Source organism: Callorhinus ursinus, unplaced genomic scaffold (genome assembly GCF_003265705.2).
Source record: "Callorhinus ursinus isolate GAN/ISIS: 27379988/994484 unplaced genomic scaffold, GSC_fseal_2.0 scaffold14, whole genome shotgun sequence".
In the NCBI taxonomy this organism is placed as follows: Eukaryota; Metazoa; Chordata; class Mammalia; order Carnivora; family Otariidae; genus Callorhinus; species Callorhinus ursinus.
In genome coordinates, this window is record NW_027397076.1 from 45,011,534 (window position 1) to 45,039,384 (window position 27,851).

General features: G+C 40.5%; 1 protein-coding gene across 6 annotated transcripts in view; it reads right to left on the reverse strand.

The window, feature by feature from the left end:
* Window positions 1–327: 327 nt before the first annotated feature.
* The window catches only part of ATP23 (ATP23 metallopeptidase and ATP synthase assembly factor homolog), a 99,836-nt gene continuing 72,312 nt past the window's right edge, over window positions 328–27,851 (reverse strand). For 3 of the 6 annotated variants that reach the window (XM_073900753.1, XM_073900754.1, XM_073900755.1), the window contains 5 exons: window positions 10,883–10,928; window positions 9,885–9,966; window positions 6,160–6,297; window positions 3,776–3,859; window positions 328–790 (listed from right to left, as the gene is read on the reverse strand). In XM_073900753.1, the coding sequence (XP_073756854.1) occupies window positions 587–790; window positions 3,776–3,859; window positions 6,160–6,297; window positions 9,885–9,966; window positions 10,883–10,899 (525 nt within the window). In that variant the 5' untranslated portion in view covers window positions 10,900–10,928 and the 3' untranslated portion in view covers window positions 328–586. Of the gene's footprint in view, window positions 791–3,775; window positions 3,860–6,159; window positions 6,298–6,709; window positions 6,894–9,884; window positions 9,967–10,882; window positions 10,929–13,889; window positions 14,270–27,851 lie in introns of those variants that run through there. The other 3 variants (XM_025883425.2, XM_073900756.1, XM_025883421.2) reach the window with 3 other exon arrangements.

Genomic DNA, 27,851 nt, shown 5'->3' on the forward strand with positions numbered 1-27,851 from the left:
ATTAGGACCGTCCCCAGAAAACTAAGCCATGTAGTCCCCACATATATGTTCAAAGAAGAAGAAGGAGAAGGGAGGCATGGACCATTGAAGGAATCATTCCCAACTTGCATTCTTTGCATATTTTGACCATCATAACCTTTCAATAAATGTCCTATAATAAAATCAGTACATTTTTCTTTACATTTAATGTAAATACCAACAGTGGTCACCTATCAACTTCATACAAGGACACACTTCACGGGTTTCATAATCAAATTTTAAAATAATCACATGTAAAAAAAAAACAAATCACAGTCTAAAAAAACCACAAATAATAAAAAACACAAGTACAGCATAAAAAAATACAAAAATGTAATTTATTTGCCCTATTTACCAAATGGTTAACTATAAAGTTACAATTTTTGCCTTGGAGTTAAAGGCAGTTTCACTTTTACCACAGTTACTTTTTCTGATCATATGCTAGAATCAGTATCTTCTGTGTTTTATCTGTATTTAATTGATCATTTACATTTTATATATTTGTCCACTTAAGAACCATATTTTCTGCATGATCACAGAAGCTCCATAATATAAAATGTCATTTTCTTCATATATTTGAGTAATACCGATCACGGTTTTGAAAGTCTCTATGAGCGTATCTTGCATAAGTCTTGTTATGTGGGATCCTTCCAAAAGGTTCATGGTCATTGAAACAAGATTCGAAAACTTCATCAACAGCCTTTTGGGCTACTTCTTTGCTGATATTCCTAACAGCCAGGATAGAAAGAATGGCTCTGTCTCGTACACAGTTCTAAGGAGAAAGAAAAGTATGTGGCTTTAACTTAAATGACAATTTAATCATGAAATAATGACATTTTATATAATGTCTGACCACAGTCAGAATTAATTCCCTTTCGGACCCTCTCACACTGTTGGTGGGAACGCAAGCTGGTGCAGCCACTCTGGAAAACAGTATGGAGGTTCCTCAAAAAGTTTAAAGTAGAGCTACCCTATGACCCAGCAATTGCACTACTGGGTATTTACCCCAATGATACAAATGTAGTGATCTGAAGGGGCACCTGCACCCCAATGTTTATAGCAGCAATGTCCACAATAGCCAAACTGTGGAAAGAGCCAAGATGTCCATCAATAGATGAATGGATAAAGAAGATGTGGTATTTATATACAATGGAATTTTACTCAGCCATCAAAAAAAATGAAATCTTGCCATTTGCAACTACATGGATGGAACTAGAGGGTATTATGCTAAGCAAAATAGGCCAATCAGAGAAAGACAATTACTCATGTGGAATTTAAGAAACAAAACAGACGATCATAGGGGAAGGGAGGGGAAAAAAAAAAAACAAGAAATCAGAGAGGGAGATAAACCATAAGAGACTCTTTTTTTTTAATATCTATTTATTTATTTATTTATTTATTTATTTATTTATTTATTTGAAAGAGAGAGAGAAAGAGAGAAAGAGCACAAGCTGGGAAGTGGGGCAGAGGGAAAGGGAGGAGAAAACCCCCCGCTAAGAAGGAAGACCAATGTGGGGCTTAATCCCAGAACCCTGGGATCATGACCTGAGCCGAAGGCAGAGGCTTAACCAACTGAGCCACCCAGGCGCCCCACTATAAGAGATTCTTAATCATAGGAAACAAACTGAGGGTTGCTGGAGGGGAGGTGGGTGTGGGGGATGTGGTAACTGAGTGATGGACATTAAGGAGGACATGTGATGTAATGAGCACTGGATTTCATATAAGACTGATGAATTACTGAACTCTACCTCTGAAACTAATAATACATTATATGTTAATTAATTGAATTTAAATTTAAAATATTAATGGAAAAAATAATTAATTCCCTTTCATATTATTTTATTCATTTCTGTCATTCTAAAGTAGAAACATAACTCTTAAATTATGGAATATGTTTAGCTCGATCTAAAATTATTTAGGTATAAATAAGACCTCCTCCATTTTTTCATCTTTTCCAATAATATAACCAGATATCATTCTCTGAAGTTTTAGGCAGTACAACAAACAATAACTCCCAATTTGCAAAAATCAAAAAAACCAAAAAAAAATCTATAAATAAGGTTCTAGTTGGATTTTTAATAAAATTTAAATAGATTTAAAATATACTTTATTTCTATGTCTTTGTCTTCCTTTACTTTCAAGTTGACTAATACTAGATAATCTTTCCTTCAAGAGGGGCATCTCCCATGGAGGCAAATGGAAGCTACACATGCATATACATAAAATTTGAAGGTGTCTTAATTTTTCAGGAGAAAAAAAATCAAACAACCTTTTTTTTTCCTGAGCGTTCTTTGCATGGGTATTAAATTCTCTACCTAAGAAAATAAATTATCTAATGTTACATAGTAATAGGCTAGAATTTCTCAGTATTCTAAATATGTTAAGAAACATAAGGTCCTGCCATTCCAATTCTTGGACAGCTTTAAATCCATTTATTTCTCCACAAGCCCAAGCTAAAGTTCAAAAGAATGGCATCTAACCTTTTCATAAAAATAACCAAATACTGGTTCTTACAGCTATGCAATCTGTCAATCATTCATCTTCTGTGTGTGTTTCCTGTTTTACTTCACCCTGGTCAGCAAGCCTGAGCTGGAGATGCTCACTAGTGTTAGAATATAAACCAGTGGGACGCCTAGGTGGCTCACTAAGTGGTTAAGCATCTGCCTTCAGCTCAGGTCATGATCCCAGGGTCCTGGGATGGAGCCCCACATCGGGCTCCCTGCTCAGTGGGGAGCCTGCTTCCCCCTCTCCCACTCCCCCTGCTTGTGTTCCCGCTCTCACTGTCTCTCTGTCAAATAAAAAAATTAAATCTTTAAAAAAAAAAAAAAAGAATATAAACCAGTGCTTCTCGACCTAAATTACACTAAACACTGATTTTAGAAATAAACCCCAGGCATAAAGGAAGAAGAAAGAGAGGATGAACCATATGGAGCTATGCCAGCAATTGCCAGAAAGAGGACATTTCTCCCTTCCAGGGGAAGAAACGATGGTAAAAATTTGTCTCCTGGAGCTACAGGTTTGGGAGGCACATGTATAGACCACAGTTCAGGTTTACTTCTTTCCAAATGTAATTCATTCCTGTTAAAACTGGGTGATTTTACCATATTTTGCCATCGGTCACTGTCATCGATGTCGGTGTCTCTTGGGTACGTGCCGTACAAACGCAGACACTCCATTCTCTAAGACTGTTCTCCCTCAGCCAGGCTCCCTCTACCTCCCCAAACTTTCCCTCCTGTCGCTAGTTCTGTTCGCTTTCGGTGTCTGCTACCCAAGGGAAAAAGAGGAGAGACTTATCATCATTGGGGCTGTGCTGATTCAAAGCTTTGCTGTCATGTCACACGGCCTTTAAAGGTGCACTACACGGCCATAACCTGTGCTGTGGGGCAGTCTCTGTTCCGAAAGGTATGACTTTTTTGTCTCGGGATTGGGAATACAAGTCCCGGACTGCAGGGATAAAGTCAGACGGGCTGTGATTTTTGCATCCGGTCTTCATCTACCTGCTTCCAAAAGGATCCCAAGAACAAGAAAATAGAGTTCTTTTCACTATTAGAATCTCTCGCTGAGTCACACAGCTTGCCCGTAATTAAAAAGTAGAACTAAACTCCATCTATTTGGCTTCAACAGGATACATTCTGTATTTATTCCCATAGAAGTAGTTCTTTCACATTTCAAATACAAAATGTACTTCTCATTTCTTTATGCATTATTTCCACTCCTAGCACTCTGAAGGGTGAGGGATTTCATATGTTAGTTTTACCTGATGATGTTGTTTCAATCCAAAATGCAACCTGAATATTTCATTTACAAGTGAGCAGTCTCCACTAAGGTTAGCAGCTCGAACCTATCACAAAGACAGAGGCAAAGAGAAGGAAAGTAAGTGCTCCTGCTCTATAAAAAGTTTTGTAAAAGAATTTAAAATTAGCATGTCTTTCTGAAAATAGAGTATCCATCGGACCTTTTTCAAGGATGTTTTAAACTCTGACATAGACTATTTTAAGTTATTCTTACATTAAGAAAAAGAGCAGATATCCATAAGCTGGGCTAGACAATGCAAAATAAACTGGGGGTTGGGGGGAGGGTGAATCATTTAACAAAGGGAACTTTCAAAACTTCACACCGTAACCTTATTGAAAGAACTAATTCCTTTTGAAACCAAAAGTCAGAAAGCTGGACCTCAGAGTTAAAGTCCATGTTCTCCACAAGATACAGCATTTCTGGAAATTACCAAAAGGGCTGCAAGATAGCATTCTTTCAAAGATCTACAAACTGAATTTCAATGTAAGCTTAAAATTAAACGCAACCACATCTAAGACACTTTGAGAATAAGAACCTCCTGCCCTTCGCCCAAAACACTGAAACTCTCTTGGAACCTCCCTTAAACCTGTGTAAATTGATGCCATCCTCCGGGGCCTCAACTGTCCTTTGAAAAATTAAGTTCTTGAAACTTAAGCAAGAACATTCCAAGCACAAGAACATTCCCAACTGGTCATGCTATGAGTATGACAGCCTGAAGTTAGGACATATTTTCTAATTCGCTGTATTTTTAAGGTAAAATGCAGCTTCAATAGATGAAAAAGTCTTTCTACCTTCTACTAGAACTACCCACATGGATGCTACAGCCAACCTGGCCACATTTTTGCTGATGTACTGCAAACAGAATGGCCCACTTCTTGTGTCTTCTACAATAACATGGCCTCCTTCCTCTGAGGAGTTCAAGGCACTTAACATACTTTAGCTAGCTAACAGGCATTAATTCTCATAACAACCAAGAGAGAGACCTATTTAAAAACTCAGGTTTCAGTCTACTCTCCAAATAATATGAGTTATAATTAGATGTAGTGGGGCTGCTTATTAATTTCAAGGGAAAGAGAAAATAATCTAAGTTATAAAGTATACACTTAAACTTATATTAGTTTTTTTTACTTCTCAGCACACTGCACTCTTCAATTAATGAAATGCACGTATTAAATACATATGTCTAAGAGCATAAATATACTGCACTTCTGACAGCAACCCAAAGTGCTTAACCATAAAAAACTTTTTATGTCGTATTTTTGAGACTAAATGTCTTACTCTAGGGCAAGCAAGGCACTCCACCTATGGAAGGCAGCACAGCAGAGCCAGTTAAGAACCCTGGTTGCAATCCTGCCTCTGCCACTTACTAACCACGGATTTCAATCAATGCCTCCCTTTCGACACACAGAACTTGCAGATCACAGCATCTACCTGGATGGACTGTTGAGTAGACGCAATAAGAATACACAAAAGGAACAGTGTTGGCACATAGTCCTCAGCCAGGGTTAATTTGCATTAGTTTTTATATTATATAATTTATTCCACAGGGAAAATGGTTATTTGGTTAAATGGTTAAAAATGGTTATTATATACCATATATATATATATATATACACACACACACATATATATAAAATATATCTATCATATACTAAAAATGGTTATTTGGTTAAAAATGGTTATTATAAAGTCATTACTATTACTAGGATTTAAAGGTTATAATTAAGACAATTCTAAGAAGATACTTAAAATATCTCTTGTTGTGTCTCAAAGCTGTGTTCAGGAGTTAGAAACAGAAATCTAAGAGTAACATGGAACCATGACAGGAAGAAAAGGAGTATGTTTAAGTAAATTATACTTCAATTAGGTTTTCTTTTTTAAGATTTATTTATTTGAGGTGGGGAGTGAGGGGCAGAGGGAGAGAGAGTCTTAAACATTACACTTCAATTAAATGTTCAAATTCAACTGATGAATCACAGACCTGTACCCCTGAAACAAATAATCCATTATATGTTAATAATGATATAAAAAATTAGGGCGCCTGGGTGGCTCAGTTGGTTAGGCGACTGCCTTCGGCTCAGGTCATGATCCTGGAGTCCCGGGATCGAGTCCCGCATCGGGCTCCCTGCTCAGCGGGGAGTCTGCTTCTCCCTCTGACGCTCTTCCCTCTCGCGCTCTCTATCTCTCATTCTCTCTCTCTCTCTCAAATAAATAAATAAAATCTTTAAAAAAATAATAATAATAATATAAAAAATTAATCAAGAAAAATAAATAAATACACATATATAAATGTTCAAACTCAAGAGTGTTCCGGGGGGAGAAAGTATCTTTTACAATAAAACTCACTTCTGAGCAGGCCAAATGTCTGACGTCAGTGAACCAGTTGACGTGAGCACGACAGTGATCAAACGCATGAACGAGCTCGTGGGTGACGACTCTGTTCATATGGGCCTGATTACGGATGTTGTTCTGGCACAAAACAATCTAGGAGGCGCCAAAATAGAAGTTCCATTATGTCTAACGTCTGCTCTCCTTTTGTGACCCCCACCTTCTCTCTGGCGTGAGACGGCTCACCAGCTTGGCGAGCCTCCACCCACTCTCCTCCCTCAACCCCACACCTCCCCATCCGTCAAGGCCTGGTCCTAGGGTACATGCTCCGTTAAGCGTTCCCAGGGACCAACTTCTCCCTCTTCTGTCTGAACTGAAGCACTTAATTAAATACCATCCTCGGTGGGCTTCTGGACTCCACAGCATCATACTAGGAGTGCGCTTTGGAACGAAGGGGATTCAAACTCCAGCCCCACTCCTTACTCACTCGGTGGCCTTGGGCAGGTTTCTTAACCTCTCTGTGCCTCAGTTTCCTCAACTCCAAAAAGGCGATCGTTAGAGTACCTACCTCATAGAACTGTGAGCCTTAAATGAGTATACATGTAAACTGCTTCTTAGCAAGTTTCTGAATGAGCAACGAATCAACAATGAATGACCACCACTGTCTCATTCTACTAGAACTGCCAGGGAAAAATCCTCAGAAAGACCTTCAGAAAGAAGTGCAAAAAGCCAACAGCACACTGAGCAGGACCCTACAAGAATAATAAACACATAAGGGATCCTAATAACAACAGTGACCCTGTGCCAGACACCGGGATACGTGCCAGCTGTTTTATATACATTCATCCAACATTCATCTTTCAACTAATATTTCTTGAGACCTACTAGTAGATTTATAATTATTTATAATTTATAATCTATAATGATAATTTCTAATGTATAATCTATGAATGGTGCTAGAAATTAATCGATTATTTACCAAAATCATTAAAGACATGCAATGACAGTTGTCATGAAGAAAAATCCAGGATGTCATGAGTACATACAATGAGAATGCCTGACCTGGTCTCAAGGACTGGGAAAGGCATCTCTGAAGAAGGAATGTTTAAACTGGGATCTCATGGGTGAATAGGAATTAAATTTGAGAGGTGGGGAAGGGAGCATTCCAGACAGAGCAGCCTGTGCAAAGGGGAGCAGCGCTGACAGAACAGAATGTCTGAGAAGCCGAAAGCAGACCTGTACCCATGTAGTAGCACAGAGCTGTAGGTGACAGGCACGAGATAAGGCTGCGGAGGCCGGCTAGAGCCCAATCGCTCTTTATCCTGAGAACAGTGGGAAGTCACTGAAAGGGAGGAGTGAAACGGGGGTGCTTTTATTTTTATCCTTTTGACTACAGTTGGAAAAACAAGCAGAAGATGACCAAAACTAGATACAGAGAGGCTAGCTGAAGGCTAAAGAGGTATTCTAGGCAAGAGATAATGGTACCTGAGCAGGGACGGTGGGATGCCCCCCCAAAAAAATATTTAGGAGGTAAACTGGATAAAAACCGGTGACAGATATAGAATTATGGGAAGGGAATCAGAGGTACAAGGATGATCTCCACATTTCTGGCTTGGGTAATAGGATAGAGGATGGTACCATTCACTGAGATATGCAAAACTACAACACCAGGTTGGATGGGGACAGGGGATGGTATAAACCATCAATTTGGTCTTGGACAAATCTGTGAGGTCTCGGGTGCCTTTAAGATATCCAAGTGTAGGTGTGAAGTGGGCATTTGGATATACAAATGTGAAGTTCAAAAGAGAGCTCTGACCTAGGAAAATAAATGAGATCCCCTTGGCAGAGTATAGAGGAAGAAAAGAAGGGGATCTAACATCAAGGATTAAGAGACTTCGACATTTAGCACCTGACAGAGGAAGCTGAGCTAGCAAAGAAGCAACCCCAAGAGTGTCACGTACTGGGAACCAGGGGAAGAAAGTGTCTGGCATTACCCACTAGAGCCAAGTGCATGCATACTATATGACCCAGCAATTCTGCTTCTAGACAAATACCCAGGAGTAATTTTTGCACATGTGCACCAGGAGAAAGGGTAAAAAATATTCACAGCAACATTGTTCACAACAAAGTCAGAAACAACATTAAATACGGTAAACTGCAGTATGGACATACAGTGAAATACTATATAACAGTCCAACTACGTAAATGGGAGATGTGTACAACATGGAAGAATCTCAACAAAATAACTGTTACAGAAGACCATATACTGTAGGATTTCATAAAACTACAAAGCATCACACAGAACTCAAAGTATGCCATGTATAAAACTTAAAAGCCAGGCTACTGAATAACACATTGTTTGGCTGTACAGATAGATGGTAAAACTATTCAGAAAAGCAGGAAATGATCATCACAAGAGTCAGAATGAGAAAGGGAGAGGAAATGTGATCCAAGAGGGACACAATCTTCTGAAGTCCTGGCAAGTCCCATTTCTCAAATCTGGGCGGCAGTTACACAGGTATTCATTTTATCACTATGACCAAAAGCATGCATACAGGTTTCTTACTCTTCTGTATGAATGAGACACTTCACAATACAAATTATAATTTATAAAAATAAAAGGAGAGAGTGCCCAACTATGCTCAACACTGCTGAGAAGTAAGATAAAAGTTCAAAATGTCCACTCTATTTAACCCCAAGGGGAAAATGAATTCACCAAGACCCATTTTGAGAGCTACAAGTATTGTTATTATCAGTTTACAAACGAGGAAATTGAGAACAAGGCAAACAACTCGCCCGAGCCCCACAGCTCATAAGCAGGGGAACTAGACTTGAACTCAACTCCACCGGACTCCCAAACCCAGACCTGTCACTCCTATGCTATGTTTCTTTTTCTCATGATTACTGTGAAATACCTATAAATAACCAAAATGCATATAATATTCCCCAGGAGGAAACAACTAAGTATTATTAAACAGGGTTGTATGGTCAGGATGGAAGGTGTTGCTTATAAAAACTTCATCGACTCTCATCATACAACCTAATTCTTCTGCCACCTCCAAGATGCTGTCCAAACCCTCCAACTGCTTAAAACTTTTATTGAATGCTTACTATGATAAGTACCTTACACGAGGTATCTCATTTAATTCTCATAACTATATTATAAGATAGATACAATCATTACCCATATTTTCCAGAGGAGAAAACGTACTCCCCTAGCCAAAAATGTTCAAAGGCATATCACTTCTCACCGGGTAAAGGTGAACCCCTTCAGCTCAGCATTCAAGGCCTCCCCCCATACGGCTTACCTTTCTTTCCAATCCTATTTCCTCATATTCTCCACACATTCCTGCCCCCCAGCTACACTAGACAACATGCCACTCCCCAAATATACCTTGTCCTTTCCCAACACACCACCTTTGCTCATGCTACCCCTTCTTTGGGCAACTGTCTTTGTCTTCTTTGCCCATGAAGAAGCTTTATATGCTCTAGCTCCATCTGTAGGTATCCTGCAATCACATTACAGTCCCCTTGTGGTAACCACACCCACCTAAAATAGTTTAACCTGCTTCAGACTTTATCATTGTCTTATCTCCCCTGTGAAAGCAGAAGCTCCTTAAGAGGAAGAACCATAACTAATTCCTTTTTTGAATCTTATACAAAGTCTACCCAACAGAATGGCCAGCATGCCAAGGTGCTTAGCAAATATCGGGAAAGAGAACCACCTGGACAAAAATGCCTACCTGAGATGTTGACGCATCAAAACCTCCACTGACACTGCCATTACAGTCTTCACAAGAAAAGTGTCTTTCTTTGTTAACAGCACTAAAAAGCAAGCATGCATTAAAGAAACAACATCCAAAAGCAGTGTGCACGCGGTGCAGGGGAAACGGCCCTGGGTAAGGAGTCAGGAGCCCCAGGTCATAAATCCCCTCTCCCACTAACACATGAGAAACTTTGGGAACCTGTCACGACTAAGTTGTCTCATCTGTGATATAAGGAAATTGTCCCTGCAAAATCTACCCTAGTTCAAATTCCATGACATGATTCCGTAAAGTATTTGGTCCACTGATTAAGAACATACTGGAAATATGCTGGAGTTGCTCCCCTCGGGCCAGAAGGTTAACAAGTGGACCCCAGATGTCACCTCCTCTAATCTCCTCCAAATTAAACAACACCTGGAAGGCTCCTACATAACAAGCTGAGGTTTCTTCTCCATGAAGGACAATGCTGAGGCTGGTAGAGTGGAAAAGCCAGGTTTGGTAATCACTTACAAGACTTCACGTGCGGTCTTTATCAAATACCAGAAGTGAATGGTAGAGCCAGAGATTTAGAGTTAGGGCAGAAGATGTATGCAGAGAACAAGACCGGCCTGGAAAGAATACAGCCCGGGCGCCTGGGTGGCTCAGTTGGTTAGGCGGCTGCCTTCGGCTCGGGTCATGATCCTGGAGTCCCTGGATCGAGTCCCGCATCAGGCTCCCTGCTCGACAGGGAGTCTGCTTCTCCCTTGACCCTCCCCGCCTCATGTGCTCTCTCTCTCTCGTTCTCTCTCTCTCTCAAATAAATAAATAAAATCTTAAAAAACAAAAAAAGAAAGAAAGAAAGAATACAGCCCATCCCCACCACCTACCATATGGAAAAGGCTTTGTGGCCTGAAGTGAAAAATAGTTAGTTCCAGTATGGGGTTTTTCTGTTTTTAGCAGCCAGAATACAGACCAGCATTTTAAAAAGATTTACTTACCAACCAGAGTGCTTCATGGCATCAAGTAGAAGTTTGACATACGGATCTAAAAAGATATTGATTCAATTAAGTATGTTAATTGGAAAAAATAGAACCAATTAAATTATCCAAAAAGCAGTATATTATCAAAAAGTAACTCACACATCTTAATGAAGTAATACTATCTTAAAATTGGTAAACACGGATATGAAAAGACAAGCTTAAATTAACATAAAAACAAGTCTTTAATGAAATAAAACACTGATACGAATACCAAGATGGGTACTACTGAACATCTTCAATAATGCCAAAAATGATTTTAAAGCCCATTTTTAGTTACAGGATCAAAAACATTGTATTAAAGCACATACCAAAAGAATGAGGGAATTTGGGGCCACATCCATAGAAAGGAACTGCAGCATAGTATCCAGATTAGAAGAAGGTAGTTAAGGAGCCCCATTGGCATCTTTCCTGGTCAGACCACAGGCTAACAGGATCCCATTCTGAGTACCACACTCTAAGCAGGACCTGCCAACTGAAGCTCTTCCACGGGGGAAGGCAACTAGAACAATACAGGACTTTGTATTGTAAGTCCTGTAAGAAGCAAGAAAGGCGTTGTGGCTTTGGAAAGGAGAATAAAAAACTTAACTAGGACCGCAATGGCTTCAGGTTTTGAAGGAGTGCCATGTGGGAATAGATTCCATCAATATTTCTCCAGGGGGCAGAACAAGGACCAAAGAGTAGAAGGTACAGTACGAGAAAGGATTTTTCCAACAATTAAAGCTGTTAGTAAAATAGACCAGTAGCTTCAAAGAACCTCAAAGAATTGGTAACCTGTTCCAGCAGAGGTCTAGAAACTCTCTGGTTGGTGATGGTGCAGAGGTTTTCCTATATGGGGGTGGAAAGTCCTAGAGGAGTCCTGGGGGCCCTTCTAAGCATCATGAGCCTCTGATGATTACAGGAAAGTACAACAAACCCAAATGCCTCTAATACCAACTTTTCATATAGGTGTCTCGTCTGAGTGTACAAATGGGCAGCATATTATATGACATAAGCAAAAAAATAGAAAAAGAAAAGAAATCAAGGTTTTTTTTTTTAAGTGTTGAAAGCAAAAATAGGTGAGTAAAGAAAAAGTAATGAGAGGTGAGAAACATAGGCATAGGTTAACTGCTTTATTAACCTGCCCCCTCTTAAAGAGTGTTAACAGTAAAACAATTACTAGTGATAAGTATTTTGTGTGTGTGTATATCAGGTGTCAGGAACCATATTAAGTGCATTATTATTCAAGCAACTAAGAGAGCTTTACAAAGTTGAAGTGGATTCCAAAATCGATAGTCCTCTTACTAAAAAATAATGGTAACAATAGTAAGTGCAAGGAGCACAGTAGTTTGGTACTTCAAACAGGACCTGCAGTATTTAGAATGGATTTGCTTTAGAGACAAAGGGAACAAAGATCTCTGTTGAGGCCCAGTCCTAGGGATAGGATGGTAAAGCTAGAGGTTGATGCTTTAAAACCACTAACACTTCTCCAAGCAGCCCTCCAGGGGAGGCTTGAGGCCTGTTAATTCCTCCTGGGGCTCATGGCCGGCCCTCCATGGTCTTCACGTCCCACCTCCGTATCTCCTCCACTGTTTGGCTCTTCCACGGTAAGCAGTTATCCATTACTCAGCTCCTGCTAGGCTCACACTTTACATTCATAAAACCTATTCCTCACAGCCCTAAGAGAGGTATTTTTACCCCTACCTTTCCCTTTTTGTGTGTGCAGATAAGGATAGGGGGGATCAAAGAGTTAAGTCTTCCACACCTGATAAGGAGAGGGACCAGAATTTGAACCCATGTCTAACTCTGCAGCCCATGGTCTTTCCACTGCGTTCCACTTCAAACCTCTAAAAGGCACAGTCCGGGTCCCTATGCATCCTTATTTCCCCACACCAGAACCTAGGAGGCATTCGACACACATTGCCAAGTGAACACAACCTCCTCCTTCCCATTACCCCTCTTCTCCCCCCTCCCTTGATGCCCTACTATGCAGGTCATCTCAAGAAGGTTGGAAAATCTTTGGGTGGTTGACTTTTGAACTGTAATTGGCAGCTATGAGATAGTAACCTTGCTTTAGGACAAGTAGGTTTAAGACTTTTATTTTCTAAACATATCTGAAGTAAACTTAGAAAGTCCATGTCAATGTAAAGGAGTTAAGAAATCTCTAGTGCAATGTCCCTGGGACTAGAGAAACTGGTTGTCCCTATTTAACAGCAGTGGTTCTTAACCCTTTGGGGGTCGGTCCTTTTTGAGAATATGATGAAGTTAGAACGCTCTCCCCAGAAAAATGCATTCAGGTGCATACACACGATTTCCTGGTCCGTTTCAGAGGTTTCTACACGAGGAAGCCCATCCATGTATGAAGGTTAAGAACTCCTCCCAATGAAGGGCAGTTGCAGAACTGCTTTTGAGCCGCCAGCAGTCATGCCTTAGTTAACGTAGCTCTTTAAAAAAAACTCTGATGGGGCGCCTGGGTGGCTCAGATGGTTAAGCGTTTGCCTTCGGCTCAGGTCATGATCCCAGTGTCCTGGGATCGAGTCCCGCATCGGGCTCCCTGCTCCTCCCTCTGCTTCTCTCTCTCTCTCTCTCCCCCCCCGTCTCTCATGAATGAATAAATAAAATCTTTAAAAAATTTTTTAAAAATTAAAAAAACTCTGACTCCAAAGTCCCCATACTGCTGCATAATTTACATGAGAAATTGGAGGACCTGTCAGACCAGTGAGTGTAACCGAAAAGGGCAAACTCCTATCCGACTCCTCCCTCATTCCACAAGCAAGAGTTTCCCTCCTCTGAAAGGGAAACTGAGGCCCAACCCGCGCCCCCCTCTCCCTGCCACCACTCCCGCCCCAGGATGCCGAATCTACCTAGACACTGCGCAGAGGTGCCTGAACCCTGCTCCTGCCACACCTGGGGCTGAACCCAGAGACCCCTGCCTCCGGGTCTCAGACACCACCCGGCCGACCCCCGGCCTCCAGGTCACGGCTCCTACTTGTCTCCAGCGTCTTCAGGAGCATAAGCTGGCACTTCTGGTTGTTGGTGAAGAAGCTGGAAAGGAACCCTTGCCCGGGCTTTCCCTGGGCCAGCCGCTCGGGGAAGACCTGGAACGCGACATGTTGCTGCTGCAGCTGTTCCCCCGCCGCGGGACCGGGCCCGCGCTCGTCCGCAGCTCCTGCCATGCCGCCCGCGGACCTCGCCGCTGTTTCCTCCCGCCTCGGGCGGCCGGGGGTGAGATCCGGGAAAGGCAACCGCCCTCCCGCCAACCGGCCTGCCCAGATCCTCCTTCTGCCGGCCGTCCCAGCCCCAGGGAGGGCGACTGCCGCAGAGCGTGGCTGAGAACGTTGGAGCTGCTGGGCCTCCGAGCCCAGCAAGGGACGCTGGGCGGGGCGAGAGGCGCGGGGAGGGGCGGGGCGAGAGATGCGGGGCGGGGCGGGGCGAGAGGCGCGAGAAGGGCCGGGGGGCGGGGCTCTGGATCCCCTGCCCGCTGGGGGAATTAAACCTAGCGGCTGCCTTCGCTGGCGTCTCCAGGGCAGCTGTGAGCTTCGCTGCTGACCTTTGCCGTGGTTGGCCGCCCCTCATAAGCGTGGTTCCGCAGCCCGCCTCCTCATGGACACTCCTTCCTCAGTACTGGCCACTAAAGTCCCCTCACACTCTGAAGGTCTCAGGCATCCTCCCACTCCCTGCCTTTTCCACCAGCAAGCCAGTTGCAATCTGACCCACCCATCTCCTGACGTCCAAAGCCACATCGAAAGCAGTACTTTTCAGTAACGTTTGAAAGCTGCAATTATAATTACTGGTCATATCAAAATCCTCAAAATGTGGGACCCAACTACTTTTTTTTTTTTTGCCTCACCTGGACCCAAAGGCCCACCCTACTCTCTTGCCACCCCAAATAACTTTCTGCTAACAAAACACAACCAGTTTACTTTTATCTCCAACCCTTAATTCACTTCCATCTTTAAGCACCTTTCCTCGGTCATGATGCAGGTCCTGATCAAATCTACCTATCCCATAGGGCTTTCCCAGATACCTTAATCAAAATTATTCTCTCCTGATCTCCCAACGTACAAAGTACTTTGCATATGTTACCATTTTCATCACAGCCTGCCAGGTTTTAACTAATTTGTATTTCTCTTTTTCCACTAAATTTTTTTTTAAGATTTTATTCTCTTATTTGAGAGAGAGCACAACCACGGGGAAGGGCAGAGGGAGAGGGAGAAGCAGACTCCCCGCTGAGTGGGGGCTGGATCCCAGGACCCTGGGATCTCAACCTAAGCCAAAGGCAAATGATCAACCAAATGAGCCACCCAGGCGCCCCTCTTTTTCCACTAAATTACTCAGTTCAGCTCACATACTTATCCAGCACCTACTATGATGGACCAAGCATAATGGCAGAGACTGAGGATAAGAGAATTGATGAGGATGAAGAGGAACATATGATTTATGTGAGAAATGTATAGAAATAATATAGTCTCAAGAGACCTGGAGGATTATGAACAGTGCGTTATGTGTCATGGGTGCTTAATAAATATCTAGATTGAATGCAAATCAACACCACAATGAGATATCACCTCACATATGTTAGAATGGCTATTATCAAAAAGACAAGAAATAACAAGTGTTGGTGAGTATGTGGAGAATAGGGAACCCTTGTGCACTATTGATGGGAATGTAAATTGGTGAAGCAACTATGAAATACAGTATAGAGATTCTCTAAAAAAATTAAAAATAGAACGACCATATGATCCAGTAATTCCACTTCTGGGTATTTATCCAAAGAAAACAAAACACTAACTTGAAAAGATATATGCATCTCATGTTCACTGCAGCATTGTTTACAATAGCCAAGATATGGAAGCAACATAGGTGTCCATCGAATGAATGAAGAAATGGTGGTATTAATACACAATGGAATATTGTTCAGTCATAAAAAAAGAATGAAATCTTGCCATTTGCAGCAACATGGACTTTGTATTGGTCCGGAAGTGGTAAAAGTACTAATTTATAGTGGATCTATTTAGTCAAGGATACATGTTGTAATCACAAGGATAACCATTAAAAGAAGAGCATTAAAGGGCAAAACTAATGCACTAATAGAGGGGGGCAATGAAAAATAAACAAATTGGTTGGGATGCTAGGATTATTCATCATTTGAAATATTACAAAAATACGAACACCTCCTATGTACAGATTGCTAAAATTATAATAGTTTTCTTAAGCCGCTTTTTATTGAGCTCACCTTGGATACATTATTTCTAACCTCCACTACAATCCTACAAAATAAGTAATATTATCACTATTTTGCTGATAAAAAAAAGTGGGTTTAGCAATATTGAATAATTTATCCAGGACCACACAGCTTTCAACCTATTTAGAGAACTAAAACATAAACATATAGAAAACTACACTATTACAGTTATTGTAATGAGTCTGCAATATTCGGGAAAGGCTAGATAGAGAAGATGGAGCCTGACATTGACTATAGCCTGTTGGCACGTGAAATACTATTTGAAATATTATTCAGCTACATGAATAAGAAAATAAATGCAGATTAAAAGCTGTAATTTTCCCCTACCAAATTAGCAAACATTTTTTCCATATTCATCACTGAAGGCAACAAAGAAAGAAAAGTAGGGAAAAAATATGCCAAAATATGATCAGTAGTTGCCTAGGTATTGGGATATTTTTATTATATTCTGAATTTTCCTAGTGCTCACAATAAGCATGTATTTGTAATCAGAAAAGTAAACTTTAAAAAATTGTGTAAGTTTTGCATCCCTTTATAGTATAAAGACATAGGGCGGAATGGAAAGGTGTTAGGGGAGCGATAAGGAAGTGCAAATACAAAGGATTAAGTTGAAAAGAGAAAAGTAATTACCACAAAGAAATGAGAGTATGGGCAAAGATTTAGCTATCAGGATTTTCATTTCTCCATTGCAGCACTAATTAAGAGCAAAAAGGATAGAAAGTTTCAATGTCCAAGAGATACAATGGAATACATGAAACCATGTTGTTATAGTATCTTTTTAAATCTAATCATAAAAAATAAGTTACAAAACGGCATAAACATGATTCCATTTTGAAATTTCATCTACTATAAGCATAGAAAGGGTCTAGGAGACTGCTCCAGTGTTCACAGTGGTTATTTCTATGTGGATGAGATTTGGGTGTTTTGTTTTCTTTTGTGCTTCTCTTCATTTTCTAAAGGAAAAATAGTTGCTTTTTTATTGGAAGTTTTTTAAATATATCACAGCAACACATGAAGTTGCATATCATTTTAAAGTGCTTTCCATCTTTCAGCTTTTTAATAACGTTTAATCCATTTATCGAGGACCAACAAAAATTCGGTGAGCTTATAGACTTTCCTCAGCTTTCCAGTCATTTTAAATGTTGGGAAAAAAACAAAACGGTCCCCACAGCCCTGAGCGGAGACAGGCTACACCGCCAGCGGTCGCCAGCGACTGACAGGAATCTACTTCCGGAAGGAGTCAGCCCTCCGAACCAGAAGCGAATGAGGAAAGGCGCGCAGCATTCTGGGAAAACCTACGGTAGCTGGGTTGGGCGGGGCTAGGGTTGCTGGCTGTTACCAGGGCAACTGGAAGCGATTGGCGGTCATACGAGGTTTGAAGCCGTTAAGCAGTAGAGGCTGAGATGCTCAGAGGTCATTTGGGATGAGCGACAAGGGCATGAGGGTCTTTCTAAGAGAAGACTGTCCTATTAGGAGGTTTTCCAGTCGTGCCCCGCGGCGGGAACACCTGCCCTGGGGCCGTGGGTCGCGCCCACCTGCTCTTGCTCCTTGCTGTGAAAGTGTCGCCCAGTGGCTCCCGTCACGTCTCTAATTTTCTTCTGCCTTTTAGAAAACGTATATTGCAATGTGTTTTAATAGAAAAGTAAGTTTTTTTCAGTTGAGGAAAATTACCAAAAAAAGGAAAAAGAAAACTCACCAGTCATCCCAACTACCTGGCAGGGACTTAAATTTTTCATTTTATTACCTATCACTTCTTTCCCAGCACAAATATTTTTTACACGGTTGAGTTTATTTGGGGAAAATCATCTCGTATCCGGCTTTGTATCATATATATATATATATATATGGGCGCCTGGGTGGCTCAGTTGGTTGGGCAACTGCCTTTGGCTCGGGTCATGATCCTGGAGTCCCGGGATCGAGTCCCGCATCGGGCTCCCTGCTCAGCGGGGAGTCTGCTTCTCCCTCTGACCCTCTTCCCTCTCATGTTCTCTGTCTCTCATTCTCTCTCTCTCTCTCAAATAAATGAATAAAATCTTAAAAAATAAAAAAAAGAATATATATATATATACATATTACAATTGTTGTTAAAATCTTAGCAACAAAGAAGGCATTGAAGACCTTAATGTAAATCCGCTTGTAGTGAATTGAAGAGACAGAGATGAATGGACACAGCGCATGAACACAATTCTTTCAAGAAGTTTGGCTGTAAAGGAAAAGAGAAAGGTCAGTAGCCAGAGAAGGGTGGCAAATAAAAAAAAAAGTTGGGGTCTTTCCTGAAGAAGAGGACACTTAGTGATGTTATTAGTACAAGAGGAAAAACTAGTAGTCAGAGGTTAAAGATACTGCCAAGAAAGAGAATAACAGATTGAATAATTCTCTAAAGAAATAGAGGAGATAAGATCCACACATCAAGTACATAAATTAGTTTGGGAGGTGGAACTGGGTAGGAGGATGTCAAGGTGGATTATGGATGTTAGTAATTTTAAAACTATTACAAGTTGGCAAGAGTAATAAAGATATATATGTGTATATATATATATATATATATATATATATATGGCCAATAATAGGTATGCTCAGCCACATTAGTAGTAATATAAATGGAATATTAAATACCTATTAAATTTGCAAAGATTAGGGGCGCCTGGGTGGCTCAGTCGTTGGGTGTCTGCCTTCGGCTCAGGTCATGATCCCAGGGACCTGGGATCGAGCCCCACATTGGGCTCCCTGCTCAGCAGGAGGCCTGCTTCTCCCTCTCCCACTCCCCCTGGCCTGTGTTCCCTCTCTTGCTGTCTCTCTCTCTCTCTGTCAAATGAATAAATGGAATCTTTAAAAAAAATTGCAAATTTTATAAAGCAGATAATATATGTGTTGGGCAAGGGTTCAGCTAAACACACTGCAGGTGGGAAAAGAAACTGGTACTTCTCTCCCCCCGCCCCAGGTACTTTGGAACTACATATCCTTAAAATGTGTATACACTTTGACTAAGGAAGTATACTTCTAGGAAGTTCTCAAAAGGAAATAGTCAAAACTGCACACATATATTAAGCTGGATGGAGTTCATTTCAGCTTGTCCACCAATGAAAGACTGGTGGAATATATTATACCCATACTTCTTAGACATGGATAACATGGCTGCAGATAAGAGAAGTTCACTTATATTAGTTTCAGTAAAAGCATCTTCAGGTTTTATAGGAAGGGAATGTGGAGTTGCAGTCTGATTGACTAGCCTGACACACAATCAGTGGGATGCTTTGAACCATCAAAAATTATTTAGAAGACTAATGATAAGGAAAGATATGTAAAATACATTGTTACAAGAGAAAAGCGAGGTATGAAAGCAGCATTTGTAGGTTCTTAACCACATGATGGGTTTTTTTGTTTTTTAGGCATTCTGCTTTCTGCTTATCTGTATTATACATGATGTATATATTTTTAAAGATTTTATTTATTTATTTGACAGAGAGAGAGAGATAGCGAGAGCAGGAACACAAGCAGGGGGAGTGGGAGAGGGAGAAGCAGGCTTCCCGCCGAGCAGGGAGCCTGATGGGGGGCTCGATCCCAGGACCCTGGGATCATGACCCAAGCCAAAGGCAGATGCTTAACGACTGAGCCACCCAGGCGCCCTTACATGATGTATATTTTATAAGGACATATACAATGTTGTTCTTTTAAAAATGTGAATAACTTTATAAGTAAGGCAGGAAGTTGGGGAAGTCCTCTCCTGATCACCTTGAACTTGATTATAACTCTCTGTGAAGTAGGAGATCCAAAGAAATTAGATGTTTTAATAAGTTGTAAGAACTATTTTTTAAATGTATTTTATAGATGCATATTATTTATCAATGCCCCACCAATCTCACAAAAGTTTGAGTGTGCTAAGAAAGAGATATACGCTATGGTAGGAGAAAATGATCAGAAGAGGCAAAAGGTAATTGGAAAACAAGCAAAATCAAACAAAATAAAGGCAAGAATATGTTAATACCCCCAAAAAATCATGCCAAAAGTTCATTTGTAATTGCTAGAGGGGTGCCACCACAAATTAGTCTCTGATATTCCTAGCAACTACAACAAAAGGAAAACATAGTTCTAAGTTTCACATGGTCTATAAGAGTTTTTTTTTAAGTTGCTTAAGAGAAGTATAATTTGGTATAGAAACCTGAGAAAAATTCCCCCCAAGGTTCTAATAAGGGAATAATATGAGATTCATCTATTACTATTTTTTTATTTGTACGTATTGTTTTTATAGAATTTAGGAACATCTCAGAAGGGTTATACTCCTCTTTATTAACTCAGTAATTACAAGCTCTCATTAAGTACTGCAAGAAATAGAAACACATGTAAGACAAAGTCCCTGCCCTCATCTATTATGAAAGAATAACTATAATATATAATAGCAAGTTTACAATATATAATGACTGACTAGTAAGAGGAATAATTTGTGATGATGAGTAATAAAATAACTAATATGAATGACTATAAATCGAGGCACTGTTTGAAGCAAAAAGTGAGATGGGATTCCTGCGGTATATAGAAATACTTTCAACCAGTGGGATCATGTTTAACCATTTGTAAAAGGGGATGCTACTCCCCTTTACAGAAGAGGAAACAGATTTACAGAGACTCGATTAATTGTCCAGGGTCACATGGCTGGTAAAAGACAGAGCCAGGATTTCAAACCAAATCTGTTCCATGCAAACCACCTTCTTAACTACTATACTTTATGGGAGAGATAGCATTCAAATAGACTTTAAAGGATGGAAAAAGTTATGTCAGGCAGAGTTTGGGGAAAGATATTCTAGGTGGAGAGAATAGCACTAAACAAAATCAAAAAGGTTGGAATGCATAGGGTATGTTTTGGGTAACACACACACACCCCAGGAAAGCGAGATATATGTAGGTAAGCACTAGAAGAATAAGACCAGAAAGGTTGGGACAGATTTTTTTCATTTTTAAGAATTATGGCATAGTTACTACTGGGTATTTACCCCAAAGATACAAATGTAGGGATCCAGAGGGGTACGTGCACCCCGATGTTTATAGCAGCAATGCCCACAATAGCCAAACTGTGGAAAGAGCCAAGATGTCCATCGACAGATGAATGGATAAAGAAGAGGTGGTATATATACACAATGGAATATTATGCAGCCATCAAAAGGAATGAGATCTTGCCATTTGCAACGACATGGTTGAAACTGGAGGGTGTTATGCTGACTGAAATAAGTCAGTCAGAGAAAAACACGTATCATATGACCTCACTGATATGAGGAATTCTTAATCTCAGGAAACAAACTGAGGGTTGCTGGAGTGGGGGTGGTGGGAGGGATGGGGTGGCTGGGTGATAGACATTGGGGAGGGTATGTGCTATGGTGAGCACTGTGAATTGTGCAAGACTGTTGAATCATAGATCTGTATCTCTGAAACAAATAATGCAATATATGTTAAGAAAAAAAAGAAGAAGATAGCAGGAGGGGAAGAATGAAAGGGGGAAATTGGAGGGCGAGACGAACCATGAGAGACGATGGACTCTGAAAAACAAACTGAGGGTTCTAGAGGGGAGGGGGTGGGGGGATGGGTTAGCCTGGTGATGGGTATTAAAGAGGGCACATTCTACGTGAAGCACTGGGTGTTATGCACAAACAATGAATCATGGAACACTACACCAAAAACTAATGATGTGATGTATGGTGATTAACATAACAATAAAAATTAAAAAAAAAAAAGAATTAGGGCATAGTTTACCTGATAAAGGACTCAGACCTCAGGACCTAATAAAGCAAGAGTTTTAAGCACAGAGACCTCGAACCTGAAAATTCTATGCGAGGGCCCTGGATGGGGAATATGAGGGACACTAGGTGAGGAACAGGTCTAATGGCAAATAATAAAATCCTGTTACACATTAACTGTGTAAAATTGGCCAGCTAACGTAAGTTATTTGGACCTCAATTTTTTTATCTCTTAGAAAGGAGACTGTCAGGGGCGCCTGGGTGGCTCAGTCTGTTAAGCGTCTGCCTTCAGCTCAGGTCATGATCCCAGGGTCCCGGGATCGCGTCCCACATCGGGCTCCCTGCTCAGCGGGGAGCCTGCTTCTCCCTCTCCCTCTGCCTGCCGCTCCCCCTGCCTGTGCTCTCTCTCTCTCTCTCTCTGACAAATAAATAAAACCTTAAAAAAATGTTTAAAAAAAAAGGAGACTGTCAGACATGATGATCTCTTAATATCTCTTCTCATGCTAACATCATGCGATCACATATGCCAGAGACTGCAAACTCAAATGCCTAAATTAAGGATCAAGAAGGTTTCATAAATTAGTAAATGAATTTGATGTAAGAAAAATAAGGAGTGGTAGAGATTAGAGTGGTAGTTTAGATGTCCCATTGAAAACTACAGCCAATTTTTGCATGAGTGAGGACACAATGTTGCCGATTTTCTAATTTTTTCATGAGAAACCCAAGAACATGATTTTTTAGGAATATTATACAGAACAAACAAAACACCTCTGGTGGCTAGATACAGTCCATGGGTCACTAATTTTCAACCTCAGCTATAGATAAAAGGGTGTAAACAAGAATAATAAGTGTTTGAATGAAGAGAACTAAGTATGAAGAAAGAAGGAATCAAAGAGAATACCAAGATTTCCCCTAGGTAATGAGGAGGAGGTGGAGACATTAAGATAAATATTAAAATCAGTAGAAAGTTTGGAGAGAAGGTGCTTGACTGTGAGTGTTTTTTTTACTTTAAATTTTTTTATTATGTTAATACCATACATTACATCATTAGTTTTTGATGTAGTGTTCCATGACTCATGGTTTGTGCATAACACCCAGTGCTCCATGCACAATGTGCCCTCTTTAATACCCATCACCAGGCTAACCCATCCCCCCACCCCCCTCCCCTCTAGAACCCTCAGTTTGTTTTTCAGAGTCCATCGTCTCTCATGGTTCGTCTCCCCCTCCAATTTACTCCCCTTCATTCTTCCCCTCCTGCTATCTTCTTCTTCTTTGGACTGTGAGTTTTTTGAACACAGGACAAAGTTCTCAGTCATAGGTGTCCACAGCACACAAATCAGATTAAGTTGTTGAGTTGTTTTGTTTTGTTTTTTTTAAGATTTTATTTATTTATTTGACAGAGAGAGACAGTGAGAGCAGGAACACAAGCAGGGGGAGTGGGAGAGGGAGAAGCAGGCTTCCCGCTGAGCAGGGAGCCTGATGTGGGACTCGATCCCAGGACCCTGGGATCATGACCTGAGCCGAAGGCAGACGCTTAACGACTGAGCCACCCAGGCGCCCAAAGTTGTTGAGTTTTGACAAACCGAGGGTTGCTGGAGTGGTGTGGGGTGGGAGGGATGGGGCGGCTGGGTGATAGACATTGGGGAGGGTATGTGCTATGGTGAGTGCTGTGAATTGTGTAAGACTGATGAATCACAGATCTGTACCTCTGAAACAAATAATATATTATATGTTAAAAAAAAAAAAGAAAAGAAGAAGAGGAAGATAGTAGGAAGGGAAAAATGAAGGGGGGGAAATCGGAGGGGGAGACGAACCATGAGAGACTATGGACTCTGAGAAACAAACTGAGGGTTTTGGGCGGGGGGATGGATTAGCCTGGTGATGGGTATTAAGGAGGGCACATATTGCATGGAGCACTGGGTGTTATATGCAAACAATGAATCATGGAACACTACATCAAAAACTAATGATGTAATGTATGATGACATAACATAATAAAATAAAATTAATAAAGATGTTGAGTTTTGAGAAATCTGTGTAATTTATCAAGGCAAAAGTGTTCAGGAAATGTAAGACAGGAGTTTGGGGAGAGAGGATGAAACAGGAGTTAAAGATGTAAGATTCGGGGCACCTGGGTGGCTCAGTCATTAAGCGTCTGCCTTCGGCTCAGGTCATGATCCCAGCGTCCTGGTATCGAGCCCCGCATTGGGCTCCCTGCTCCACAGGAAGACTACTTCTCCCTCTCCCACTCCCCCTGCTTGTGTTCCCTCTCTCACTGTGTCTCTGTCAAATAAATATTTTTTTTAAAAAAGATGTAAGATTCATTCTCTCAAAGTTTTATTAAACATATATCACAATATGTATTTATTTCTTAAGACTATGCATGCTATGAGGGCAGAAACCACACATGTTTTTTTCACCACTTACCCAGCACCTAGCACAATGCATGGTAGGTGCAGAATGTATGTTGAATAAAGAAATGAATAAATACACCGTGTGCTTCACAGTACACAAGGCACAAGGTTGAATTAGAAAATGTTCTCAAAGAAGTTTATAGGCTAGAAAGTAAGTCAAGTCTTCTATATAATTAATCTGAAATTAGTACCATTAAAATAAAGGCACCATGGAATTCAGAAGAGAAAGAATTTTTTAAGAGAAGTTACACTGGGCTTGATAATGGGTAGTTAAGATTGGATCATGCAGATGTTGGGAGGAACTGGTCAAAAGCATCTAAGTTAAAGGTGCATACTTTTCTTCTGAAAGTAGAGAAGTGTTTGAGACTGCCAAGATAGTGAATAGAGAAACAGTTTGAAGCCAGAACCTTGACAATCACCCAAATGTAAAGAAGGTAAGGAAGAAGAACCAACAAAGGAAACAGGGAAGAAGTCATCAGAAAACTAAGAGAAGCATCAGGAGAGTAAGTTACATAGAAACTAAAAATCCATGTTTCAGGAAAGAGAGGTCAATCAGTCTTGTCAAACACTACAGAGACAGTGGGCCATCAAGAAAGAGGATCTAAGGCCATTAGGTCAGTGATTAAGGAAATCACTGATGACTTTCCACTAAACAATTTCTTCACAGCTGACCAATGAATAAGAGGAGAGGAGCATAAAAGACCACTGGAATTAAGAGACTTTTGATTTGCTGAGGGAGGAAGGGGATGGAGTTAACTTAGGAGCAGGGGGAAAAACTAGAAGAGGAGAGGATTAGGTTGCAAAAAAGGATAAATTCATAAAGCAAGATTTTAGATTTAGATTTTAGATTTCTTGTCATTTGTCAAGAATTGCCATTATAATTCTAACAAATATTACTCAATAACAAAGATAATATTTTAAATTTCCCTACTTGGTCACCTCATTTCTTTTTACCCTTATGACCCCAAAGTAACTTTTGAAATACTGAAAAATAGTATTAGAACTTTAACTTAGTAATATTTCTTAATGCTTCCTGAAAATCCTCTTTTTATAAGTAAATAGGTATTATAGGACATAAGTCCTACATTTTTTGTTACTGCACAACCCTTCAAGAAACCACTCCTCCCCAACTGTAGCTTGTGTGGTTCAAGTGGGGTTGATTCCCAAATCCCCACCCAGCCCCTACTCCTATACTTGATCCCAGATCTGGCCAATGATAACCATCAGTGATACTTTCACTTGCACTATAAGGAAAAAGACTGTCTTTCTCTGACATTGCAGGAGCTAACCACCATGTAAGCATGGAGCAGATAGGCCACCTTTGCCACCACATGGAGGCTTGTGTAAAATTAAAGCTAAAAAAGCCAACCTGGAAGATAGAACCAAATCCTGAGTTATTATTTAGCCCAGCGGTCCAGATATGCCTCACGACTAGTTTGACCACTGGACTTTTCAGTTAAATGAGCCAATAAACTCTCTTTAATGCTTAAACTTGGGTTTTATGTGGACCTCTGTCATTTACTACTCAAAACAACCTAATATAGGTGTACTTCATTAAGCCAACATTATTTCTGCTTCTTCTATGCCTTTATTTTTTTTTAAGATTTTATTTATTTATTTGACAGAAAGCATGAGCGGGGGGACCGGCAGGCAGAGGGAGAGGGAGAAGCAGGTTCCCCACTGAGCAGGGAGCCCAATATGGGGCTTGGATCCCAGGATTTTGGGATCACGACCTGATCCAAAGGCAGACACTTAACTGACTGAGCCACCCAGGGGCCCCTCTATGCCTTATTTTAAATTTGTTACTCTAGAATGTACTCTGTAATGTATTCCACAGTTCTCACTAAATCCACAAATTTAGTACAATCCCAATCTTAATCCCAGTCGTATTTTAAGAGCTTTTTGTTGTTGTTTGCCTGTTTTGGAACTAGGCAGAATTACTCCAAAGTTCATGGAGAGAAAAAAAAAAAAAACACTAAAATACCAAGAAAAATAGGGGGGAAAGCGCCTGGGTAGCTCAGATGGTTAAATGTCTGCCTTTGGCTCACGGCGTGATCCGGGGGTCCTGGAATAGAGCCCCACATGGGTCTCCCTGCTCAGCGGGAGTCTGCTTCTCCCTCTCCCTCTGCCTGCTGCTTCCCCTGCTTGTACACTCTCTCTCTGTCAAAAATGAATAAAATCTTTAAAAAAAGAAAAAGAATATAAGGGAATATAATCAGATACCGAAACTATTACAAAGCAAGAATAATAAACATCGGGTGGTAATAGAGTATGATTAAACAGTCATAGAACAGAATCTAAAGCCTGAGTATACATATTTAATATATTTTCCATATTTAATATATGGAGGATCAAGAAATGGTTAATTCAATAAAGTATTTAATATTTTAAGGTCGATGAGCCAAATTTGGGGGGAAAAAATAATCAGATCTCTAACCCAAATGGATTCATGACTTAAACGTGAAAATTGAAGCCAAATTGATTCTCAATATATATTGGTTGGTGTATATTGATACAATCTTTAGCAATATCTGCTAAGTTTTTAAATACGAATACCTTTTGACACAGCTTTTCAATTCTAGGAATTTATCCTATAGAAACAAAATATATGTATAAAGATAAGTATGATAATAGAGCACCGGAATATCAAAAATAGTATACACATGTGGAATAATTAGGTTATGGAATATCTATACCATGCAACCTCAAAGAGGCAATATCACAACCAAGGAGGTGAAAATTGGTTCTTGGAGGGGTGGGGGGTGGGGAGACAAAAAACCCTTATTTTTTACTTATAAAGTACAAATATGCACAAAGTACAAAGATATACAGTTTATATGTGGTATTGAAATTTCATGGAAGGGATGATTAAGAAAAAAATGTCTAAACAGGCTTCTTGGGCTGATAATGGAAAAAAAGACTGAGAAAAACTGATCTATACAATTCATTACAAGGCAACCGTTAAAAAGAATGAGGTAGATGTATATTGACAAAAGAGGATGCCCAAGATGCATAATGGTTTTTTTTAAGATTTTATTTATTTATTTGAGAGAGAGAGAATGAGAGACAGAGAGCACACGAGGGAAGAGGGTCAGAGGGAGAAGCAGACTCCCTGCCGAGCAGGGAGCCCGATGCGGGACTCGATCCAGGGACTCCAGGATCATGACCTGAGCCGAAGGCAGTCGCTTAACCAACTGAGCCACCCAGGCGCCCAAGATGCATAATGTTTTTTTAAAAAAAGTGTAGATAGCCTGGTGTGAAGAGGAGCTTCTTAAACATGACTCCAAAGCCCAATACTATTAAGGTTTAGGCTAAACTACACAAAATTAAAGATTACTGCATGGAAAAAAACCCTACCCACCCTCCCCCTTCCACACACACAAACACACACACACATGCACACATTATAATTAAAGTTGAAACAACAACAAGCCAAGAGAAAATATTTGCAAAGTACATGACAAAACTATATGCCGTTAGTATACAAAGAGCTCTTACATGTCAATGAAAAGGTTTAACACCCTATCAAACACACGTGGTAAATACCACAAACAAGCAAATCACAT